Source organism: Urocitellus parryii, chromosome 6 (genome assembly GCF_045843805.1).
Source record: "Urocitellus parryii isolate mUroPar1 chromosome 6, mUroPar1.hap1, whole genome shotgun sequence".
Lineage (NCBI taxonomy): Eukaryota > Metazoa > Chordata > Mammalia > Rodentia > Sciuridae > Urocitellus > Urocitellus parryii.
This window is the reverse complement of record NC_135536.1, coordinates 31,276,551-31,287,806: the sequence shown is the minus strand read 5'-3', so window position 1 is coordinate 31,287,806 and position 11,256 is coordinate 31,276,551. Positions and strand designations below refer to the sequence as shown.

General features: G+C 39.8%; 1 protein-coding gene across 1 annotated transcript; it reads right to left on the bottom strand.

Annotated features, from left to right (window-relative positions):
* Positions 1-410: 410 nt before the first annotated feature.
* On the bottom strand, positions 411-3,294 carry LOC113177685 (disintegrin and metalloproteinase domain-containing protein 20-like). Its single transcript, XM_026382227.2, is given in 2 exon segments — positions 411-3,264; positions 3,266-3,294. Coding segments are annotated over 2 exon segments (2,883 nt in total).
* Between the last annotated feature and the right edge of the window lie 7,962 nt (positions 3,295-11,256).

The following is an 11,256-nucleotide window of genomic DNA, read 5'->3' as shown; positions in this document are numbered from 1 at the left end:
AAAATGATAACTTCTGACTGGGCGTGGTGTTCCATGCCTGTAATCCTAGTGGCTTGGGAGGCGGAGACAGGTGGTTTGCAGTTCAAAGCCAGCTTCAGCAACTTAGTGAGGCTCTAAGCAACTTGGTGAGACCCTGTCTCAAGATAAAAAATAAAATGGGCTGGAGATGTGGCTCAGTGTTGAGACCTGGGTTCAATCCCTGGTATCCCCACACCTGTGGAAGGGGAAAAAAGGGACAATTTTTTGGGAAAAGGAACCTTTAATGTTTAAAACAGAAAAGAATAAATAACATGGTGGGAATCCTTTGCTGTAATATTTACAGCTTATGATCCTGGCATGACAAACCTTTGAATTTCTGTTGAGAAAGACATGCCCTGTTTTTCTTCCACTGTTAAAAATTAGAGATCACTTTAATTAGGTATGACTTCTTCCTTTTCCAGTTCTTTCACTTTCTTCTCCTCAGGTTTTGCTTGACCAATATCAGTTTTCTTTTTCTTTTTCATTGCTATATAATGCATAGCGAGTAAACATAAAATTAAAAGAAGCAAGATAAGGGGCCATAATATCCATGAGTTTCTCTTTTTCAATGCACTTCCAGTCACCTTTCCGGTGGTTCCTCCAGGCACATTTCCAGTGGTACTTTGAGTCCTTCCAGTTTTTCCAGTCGTGTGTCCAGACGTATATTTCGTATATTTCATGGTGCTTTCAGGTGTTGCTCCGGGTGAATTTCCCATGGTAATTCCAGTCATTCTTCCAGGCACATTTCCGGTAGCACTTCCAGTCTCAGGCCCAGGTGCATTTCCCGTGGTAGTTCCAGTCTCAGGCCCAGGCGCATTTTCCGTGGTAGCACTTCCAGTCTCGGGCCCAGGCGCATTTCCTGTGGTAATTCCAGTCATTCTTCCAGGCACATTTCCGGTAGCACTTCCAGTCTCAGGCCCAGGTGCATTTCCCGTGGTAGTTCCAGTCTCAGGCCCAGGCGCATTTTCCGTGGTAGCACTTCCACTCTCGGGCCCAGGCGCATTTCCTGTGGTAGTTCCAGTTGCATGTCCAGGCACATTTGCAGTAGTAGTTCTAGTCACATTGAACTCTGGAACGGGTTTCCCAGGAGGTGGGCCACTATCTTCACTACCTCCATAGCCTTTGTTACTACAGTTGGGAGGTGACCATTCATGGTTGCAGTGACAGTGATGTTTGTTATTACAGACCCCCCTCATGTTGCAGGTCTCAGGCTGACAGGTTTCGGTCGGCTGAACCATACTGACACACTTCTTACTGATGCAGATCTTTCCTGGAGCACATGAGGTGCCTTCTTTAACTTGACCAATATCAGGTATGGACATCCCTAAATGATAATCAGTGCCCCAGCAAGTGTTTTGATTGAAGTGAAGCTGATGCACTGTAAAATGTGCTTGGAGAGTGGGAATTTTGTTCACATTTTCACACTGAACCCTTCCACACATGATATCAGGTTCTGAACATTTGACATATTTTGTGCCTACGATATCACAGTGCCCAAAACGATTTCCTTGGGTGTTGATTTCATTGTAGCAACTCTGAGATGCACTCCTTGCATCTCTGCCAAAAATCTCTTTACACTGTATATCATGGGTATTACATGTCTTTTTATAGCAGTAGGCATTGTCACTACAAGGGCTTCCATCCTGCACATATACATCATCTGGGCATTGATGGGATGTCCCATTGCACCACTCTGGAAGGTCACATTTACTGGCTGGATGTCTACATAAAGTCCCTGGTGGCCTAAATTTACAGTCTTTGCAACAAAGCCCAGAAGAACAAGATGATCCAGGACTGAAAGTGCAGTTAGACTGACAACAGGGATTTCTTGCACACTGCTGGGTAGATCCACAATCACACTCTTCTCCTGCATCAACTACTTCGTTCCCACAGTATTTAATCTTAAAGACATCTGAATCATGTGCAACAGGATAAATACATGTATTCCGGAGATTGTTCCAATAATCGGCATAACTGCAATTACTAAATCTAAATGAATAAGTGTAGTACTTATTCATTACGCATGCCCTGGATCCACATCCACAATATCGTTCATCATGCCACATACCCAAATTATGACCAATCTCATGGCTCATAGCAATTGCAAAATTGGAAGGTTGGTTGCCTGTAATCAGTTCAACTCCACAGTTATAAAGAGGACGGCATGCTCCTCCAACATAGGCGACACCAAGTTTCCCGGCACCACGATATTCTTTCAAAAACAGATGTACAATATCATGATGCAGACGTCCAGCAAGGTTATTTTGCTTCCAAGTACAAAAGTAGTCCAAAACATAATCTAAGATATCAGTGGTATTAATTGGATTATTTGTAGTCCAGACCTCCAACCCAGTCAAAACTAGGTCAATTTCCAAGGCCTGATATATAGAATCCACTACATTGATAATATCAATTATGTTCAACTTTATCGTTGTCACATTCCTATCCAAGAAAACATATCTATGATAGTCCACAACCACTGCTATCTCAAGAAAACGTGAGTGGATCCACCACCCCAAATAAGAACTTTGTTTCAGAGTGAAATTATGTGACATTTGCAATTCCAATTGACGTGCTATTTTCTCTTCTGTTAACCCACATCTCATATATGGGAACTGTGTCTCATTAGTGTCTATCTTATATAACAAGTGTTCAAATGTAACAGAAAGCTTTATTGGCTTAATTTCATAAGCAAGTTCATTTATCTGTAGCAATCCTTGAAAGCCCCCGGAACAGGTGCTGAGGGCAACCAGGGACTCAGAGACCCCCTCCACAAAACCATGATAGTAGCAGTCATCCTGGACAAAGGGCTGATCCTGATGGAGGTTATGCTGCTCTGTGTAAGTGAACACTGGGAGGTGTGGAGAAACTAACAGCTTCTTGGCCTTCATGTGGACAACATGTCTTTGGCCTCCGAACCGCAGACTATAGGAGAGCCAACCCAGAGCCTCTGCACTTTTATCCCTGCTGATAACCTTCAAGGGGATCACCACTTCTGGGGAGGTGAAATGCTGGGAGGGACTGGCCTGGGAAAGGCCAGGAATGGACAGAAATATCCCAAGCCAGAGCAGTAGAAAAGTGACCCTGATGTGCATCAGAGTCTCAACCACAGCCATTATGCATCTGTCATTAAGGATCTGTCATTAAGGAGCCACCTGTCCAGAGAAAAAGAACAAGGCAAGAGCATGAGGAACTGCTGGTCAGGATCCTCCCTCTGAGCTGTTCAGAGTGCTGGGCTGATCTTTATGGATCTGTATCCTGGTAGAGCTGGACCATCAGAGCTGCAGTAATGAAAGTGAAAAATAAAAAAGGCTGGAATGGAGTCAGTGGAACAGGAAAGATGGGAGACAAAAAGAAGAAAGTGAGGCTAAAGTGATTCTTCAATTGGGACCAGATTTGAAGCAATAACATGCATGGGATTTGCATATTCTAATATAAATACACACACACATAGACACGTGTGTGTGTGTGTGTGTGTGTGTGTGTGTGTGTGTGTGTGTAGGCTCCCAGAGAAATAGGTAAGATTTGACATAGGCAGATAATTGTCAAACCTGGATATCAGATACATTAAGATTCATTACATACTAGGCAGTTGGTTTCTTTTATGATACTGGAAAAGGAACCCAATCCCCAGCACTATACACTCTTCTTTAAATAAAATTATGTTTTCCAGTTTGAAACAGATATATCTTACCCAAATTCTTCTGCTACCCAAAAACCTATGGGCACTTCACACTGTCAGCAAACATGTGAATGACCCAGACAAAATCCATCATTCATGGTTACTTTATTCATGCAGTTTGCTTTCGCTCTGCCCCTACCCAACCCCACTCCAGACATCTTATGTAGTCCCAATACTAAGTTTACAGCCAAAAGACCCACTTAAAGGGCTCAGAAGTAGTGGTTGATCTCCTACAATTGATGAATTTTTATCCTTAGCTATTCAAAACAAAGAAGGGATATGAATGAGGTAATGGGTGGGGGAAGTTGTTTGGGGCACGGCACACAGCCCAGCTGTCTCCAACCATAGCTTGCAGACATAGCCTTCTCCCCAAATAGCCCACCATCCTCATGTTCTAAATCCTGAGGTGCTCACTGTGGTCATGTCAATATGAACTCAATTCTAGTTTTCCAATGGCTGGCTGTTGAGTTACCTGGATCAATTCTATTCCATGTCAATTTTCCAAAGGATGCTGATCAAGAAGATTCAGCCTTGAGTTCATTAAAAAGGTCATAAGACCACAATGAGTGGACTTGAAAAACTCACTACTATTGGATACAAACTTACTCTCAGGTAAAAGCTAGTCTGGGTCATTTACTGACTTTCACCTAAATGCCAAATTAATAATCTGCCTTGTCTTTGAGATAAAAATTAAAACAAACTTAGAGCCACATTGTTACCACCTACTGTGGGCTTAAATGTCCCAAGTAAGGATGTAACTGGGATCAGCAGCACAGAGCATGAGCAATACTCTTGGAACTGAAAGTCAAGAAAACCATGCACCCATCTAGGTAGGATTCCAAAACTAATCAGTAGCTAATGAATACCACAGAGGAAACCACAGTCACTAGAAAATACCTCTGACACAAAGCATTTCTGAGAAAGATGCACACCATTCACCAGATGTCCTTTCCATCTTTCTCTTCATCATATCCTTGGTATTTATTAGAGTTTTAGATAATAAGATGGAAATGGGTAAAGTGGGATAGGATTATGGAAAAGACTCAGAGAGAAGATAACAACATCCTAACAATTGTCAAAAATACAAGGTTTATAGAAAAGTTTATGGTGAGGAATGTTTGGGATAGGCAAGTCTTTGTCATCAGCAATAAGGAATGCTGCATTCCCACAAATTACATGAAGTGGTGTCCACTGCACAGTCCTTCCGCTGACATGACTAAAACTCCAAACACCAAGAGATTCTCCTTCTGCCTCAATCATTAACTCTTTTGTCAACTTCAAAGAGCTACTTCAGACTCCTCAAGATGCCCATTGTGCCATGTCTCCTTTTATAGATGACCTATTTCAACATTTCTCAAACAAGGGTCACAAACCTTACTAGGTCATGAAATCAATTCAGGAAGATTTCAGTAAATGAAACACAATAGAGTAGAAGATATCAGTCAATTGCACACATATAAATGTAACTTGTTAACCTGACACACACACACACACACACACACACACACACACACACACACAAATAAGAGTTTTTATGCTCCCCATCAACTATGTTCTGAACTACAAACCTAAATTTATGGCAGGACTGTTTAGCTCCACATAATATTCTGCACGTTATGTTTCCTCATTGTGAATAGGATTCCTATAGAGTTTTGCCTAGAAGAGCACTAGAAGGAGAAAAATACAAAAAAAAAAAAAAGGCAAAAACTTTTAGGAATGCTACTTTTGGGGGCGTGGGTACTGTCTGCATACCACAGCCATGATTCTTTGTTCTGGTGGTGACATTTGGTTGATACAGAAACAGAGAAAGCTTCATCAAGTCCCTTCCAAGGTACAAGAGCCAGCAGAAAGTGCTCCCTGCTCAGAAGTCTTGAGATCTAGTCATACCAGGACATTCCAGGACCCTGGGCAACCAACACAGCCTGACAATGTCCCTTCCTCAGATGTTCCACTACCAGCTCTATTAGACCATGACACAAAGAGCCTTGATGCCAAGTGCAAGTTGGGAGCACCCTCCCTCAGATCTGAGTCGTCACTTTTGGAGGACCTTTTCCCAAGCCCCTATGGTACCACCACTACCTCAGCATCCTTTCCTAAGAGGTCCAGCTATCAGTTGCACCTTTCCTTTGTTCCCAAATGACCAGCACCACCTATCCTCATCTCAGGTCCAGATCTCTGAGGCCCATTATAAAAGCATCTAGGTTACCATAACCCCAACCTCTTCCCCTTTCTTGGAGAAGTAGCTAGCTCCTTTTGAGAAATCCCACCTCCTGTACCTCAGTGTTCTCTTCTAATCATTTCAGTCCTCTAATACCTTTTCAAAAACTTCCTATTGTAATGTCTCTTGGTGGGTCTCTCTGTTCTGGAATGGATCTTGACAGATACAGCATCTGGTACCAGGACTGATTCTGAGAGAGAGAGGGAGAGAGAGATAGGCAAATAATCATCTGGGATTGGTGTGCACATGTGCATGGCCTGAGACACACTGGTGAACTCCCGCCCAATGGGGAATGAGCATGGAGTAGCATCACAATTACATAAATTACCACTCACTGTTGATTGTGATGAAGTGCCCCAGTGTTGCCAAGTGTGCAGGGGGACCAAGTGACTACTGGGATGATGTCCATAAGTGCCTCAAGGACTGGGGGGTGGGGAGCTGGATTTAACTCTACTGATGATAATGGTCCAAGACCCCACTTTCTCAGATCACACAGCTTATCATGATGGACCTGAAAGAATCTCTTCTTTGTTTTACCACAGCACCAACCTCACTGAAGATCAAAATATTGTGGGCAGTGCGGAATCACAATGAGAGTTAAGCACATTCATTTCCTGACACTCTTGTGGGACATGGTAGAGCAATAATAGTAAAGGAGAAAACTTTGTTTTTATTATCAGTTGTAGATGGACCTTTACTTAACTAATTTATATGTGGTGCTCTGAATCCAACCTAGTGCCTTACATATGCTCTGTGAACACTCTACCATTGAGCCACACACCCAGTCTCAAAACTTGGGGGTTTGAAATGAGTATTTCTAGTGGGACTTGGATGGTTGGCAGTATGCTTTACAGTGAAAAAGCCCAGGTCTCTCTTATCTGAGAAACCTAGCTTGAAACTTTGTAATTGCCTCAAGTGAGAAAGGTACCCTGCTAAAGGATACCTTGTCCCATATTAAGACATACACCTAATGGCCCTCCACACAGACTAAAATATCTTAATATGTTCCTGTGGATCAGGATCAACTCTTAATTAAAAGGCAGTAACCTGTAATACAAAATATTTGGAATTCCTCAAATTATAATTTACAAAGGAGATCTATAGAAACCCATACAATACGGTAAAAGATAAAGCAGTAAAAGACACAGAGCATGGATTTAATATAAACTTCAACAGGAGGGGCTGGGGATGTGGCTCAAGCGGTAGCGCGCTCACCTGGCATGCGTGCAGCCCCGGGTTCGATCCTCAGCACCACAAACAAAGATGTTGTGTCCACTAAAAAATAAATATTAAAAATTTAAAAAAAAATTTAAAAAAAATTCAACAGGAATTTGTAGCAATGTAATAAATAGCTCCAAAATATAGAAAACCAATTTTGAGAGACAAACGACATAGAAAATTCCAGAAGTCATTTGCAGGTATTAAGATACTTCTCTGGGTATTGATAAAAATCAGATAAAAACATATGGGAAAATGTTTTGGTAATCTATTTGAATTAACCCTCCATTCCCTTCTTAATGGGCAATTCTGGTGGGAGATCAGAAGATCAGAATGCCAATAGGAATGTAGACAATAAGGACTGTCCTTGAATTTTTAGAAGGGAAAGGATTCTATTGGGAATTGGACTAGAGGTCATTAGTGTTACATTCTGGCCACAAAGTTTTGCCCATGACTTGAGACTTTCTGTGAGGCTAAATTAAAGGTGATGGACTAATTAAACTGGCAGAAAAATTTCAAGGCAACACAATATTCAGATGGTGGCATGAGTATTACTAGCCGCTTTTTGCCAGGTTTACTGTGATAATTGGGAACAGAGAACAGAAGAGATTTTTTTTAAACTTGGATTTTGGCATGAAAAGCACATGTAAGATTAGAGTCAAAGAAGCTGTGGATGTTGAAGAGATTACCACCGCTAAAGAGAAGCTAAGTACTTGGCACAAAAACTAGGAAAGATATCTTTCAAGGTATGTCAGAATCCACAAAACTACACCCATCACAGGCTCATGGGGATAAAAATGAAAATTTATTTAGTAAAAATTGGGGCACTGTGCTCAAATAGGGTTGCCTAGAAAATTCCTTCCTCAGGATTCATTTCACCATGCTCAATTACCCAGGCACTCAGAGACTGCTGTGGCCATGGTCAAGGAGGCCTAAATACTGCTCGAGCTGGTGGCTGACCTTAATATCATCCATGTGGTGCTAGTTCTGCAGGAATGCAGGATACTAGAGTGAGGGGCTCATGGAGGCTTCCACCAAGATTTCTTTTATTATTATTACTATTATTATTATTATTTAGTTGTAGATGGACACAATACCTTTATGGTATTTATTTTATTTTTATGTGGTGCTGAGGATTGAACCCAGGGCCTCATGCATGCTAGGCAAGCACTCTAGCACTAAGATATACCCTCAACTCCTTCCACCAAGATTTCAAAGAAAGGCCTGAAAGGCCAGGCAGGCAGAGAAGGGTTAGAATCTCTGTGGCAGTCCCTGAGAAGGTGATATATGAAGCTGTGAGAAGGAAGCCCAATCTACAGTAGTAAGTCCTTATTTATCATTAATTTACCTTGAATGTAAGTGAATTAAATTTCTCCAATTTAAGGACAAAGTCACTGAATGGATTTTAAAAAATATATATCCAGATATATGCTGCCTAAAAGAAACTCACTTCACCTACAGAGACATACATACAATGACAGAAGAAATGATAGAAAAAACAATTCCATGCAAATGGAAACTGAAAATGAGCAAGAGTAGAGTAGTAGCTTAATGGTAGAACACTGGCCTGGCAGGCATGACCCTAGGGTAAATCCCCAGCACACCCCCCCCCAAAAAAAATAGCAGAAATAGCTATAGTTATATCAGACAAAATAGACTAACCAAAAACTGTGAAGGAAATAAATAATAATATTGTATAATGATAAGGGGGTTAATATAGAAAGAAGACAACTGTAAATATATAGGCACCTAATATGGTGCACATTAATATATAAAGCAAATACTAAAACATCTAAAGGGAGAGATAATCTACAATACAAAAGTAGTAGGGGACTTTGGGCTGAGGCTGTAGTTTAGTGGCAGAGCACTTGCCTAGCATGTATGTGGCACTGGGTTTGATTCTTAGAACCATATAAAAATAAACAAATAAGGGCATTCTATCAATCTACAAAAAAAATTTAAAAATAGTAGGGGATTTTAACAGATGAACAGGTATGGAAAATGTGGCATATATACACAATAGACTATTTTTCAGCCATGAAAAAGTACAAAATCTTGTCATTTCCTGCCAACATGGATGAAACTAGAGAGCATGTTAAGTAAAACAAGCTAGACAGAGAAAGATCATGTGATCTCACTCATAATGTGAAATCTTAAAAAGCTGAGCTTACAGAATACTAAACAGAATAATGTTTACCTGAGGTCATGAAAGGAAGAGAAAAGAGATACAGGATGTGGAGAAAGATTGCTTAATGGGTACAAACTCATAGCCAGAAAGGAATAAAGTGTTGATGTTGTATGCATAGAGGATGATTATATCTGTTTTAGTCAGCCTTTTAACCACTGTGATGAACGGACCCAACCACAACAACCATAAAGGAGGAAAAGCTTATATAAGGGATCATGGTTTCAGAGGTTTTAGTCCATAGAAGGCTGGCGCCATTCCTTGGGGCTCAAAGTGAGGCTGAACATCATGGTAGGAAAATTTGGTCGAAGGAAGCAGCTCACATTATGATCAGAAAGCAGAGAGAAAGGTCTCCACTTGCCAGATAAAAAATACATACCCTATAGTCACACCCCACCTGCCCCTAGTGCCACTCAGTTAATCCCATCAGGGATTAGCTCACTGATTATGTTAAGGTTATGGCCCAGTCATTTCTCCTCCAAACCTTCTTGAATTGTCTCACACGTGAGCTTTTGGAGGGACAGCTCATATCCAAACCCTAACAATACCTAATACTACAGTGTTATATAATCCAAAGGAGCTAGAAGAAATATCCTAAATACTGTCATCACAAAGAAATGAGAAATGTTTGAGACAGTGGATAATCTAATTAACTTGAGTTAATCAACACATGTACAAAGATATCAAAATATCATAGTTTACCCATACAGATGTACAATATTATCAGTCAATTAAAAAATTCACTTATATGAGGTACCTAATATAGTTTCAGAAAATTGATTGGTGGTTGGCAGGAATGCGGGGGGGGGATGAGAAAAGGGGAGTTTAATGACCATAGCACTTCAGTTTGAAATGACTAAAAAGTTTTGGAGATGGATGGTGGTACTAGTTGCATAACAATTTCTATTTAATGCCCATGAATGTAAAAAATTGTTAAGATAGTAAATTATTATGTATATTTTACCACAATTTAAGAGATACATACAGATTGAAAAGAAGTAAAACATTTTAGTCAAAACTATCATGATCATAAATGTAGAAAATCCTAAAGAATGTACAAACTAGGCAATTAGAATAACTGAATTTAGCAAGGCAGTAAGATATAGGCCCATTACACAAAAACCAAGTGTATGTCTATGTACTAGATACAAACCAAAATTAATTTTAAACACCTTTCACAATAGCATTAAAAAATAAATTATGCAAAGGGATAAATTTAACAAAATGTGTACAAGAGATGTACTTTAAAATGCAAAGTTTTCCTGAGAAAAATTAAGCACTAAACCAACTGAGAAATATATCACATCTGTGATATATAAACTGTTCAAATGTCAGTTCTCCAAACTGATCTATAGGTAAATCCCAAGCAAATAGAGGACCACAATCCTTAATATACAAGATTACCTTCATAAACTTAGTATAGAAAAACTCAAATAAAACAAAAATATTAACAATAAAGGAAAAGATGGCTGAACTGAACTACATTAAAATTAAGAACTTCTGTTCACTTTTCGGTCACAATTAATAAAAAAGGCAAGCCAGAGTAGGAAAAGACATTTGAACATGTCTACCCAAAATATATAAAGAACTTTTGGCGCTCTAAAAGACAAAAAAGATGAAGCAACTGAAAAAAAAAAAAATATGTGCAGAAGACTTGAACACATGTCACAAAAATGGATATCCTAATAGCTATTACATAAATTATATAAAAAGATTCTCAACATCAATAATTACCAGAAAATATAAATTGCAACCTCAATAAGAAACCACAAATCACCCATGGAGAGTACTAAATTTTCTCTGACAGTATAGTCAACATTGCTGTGGTTATATGTAACTCTTATACTTTTGCTAGTTGAAGCATAAACTAGTATAAAACTTTGAAAAACATTTTGATATCATCAGCTAAAGTTTAATAAATGTATGCTTATGGTC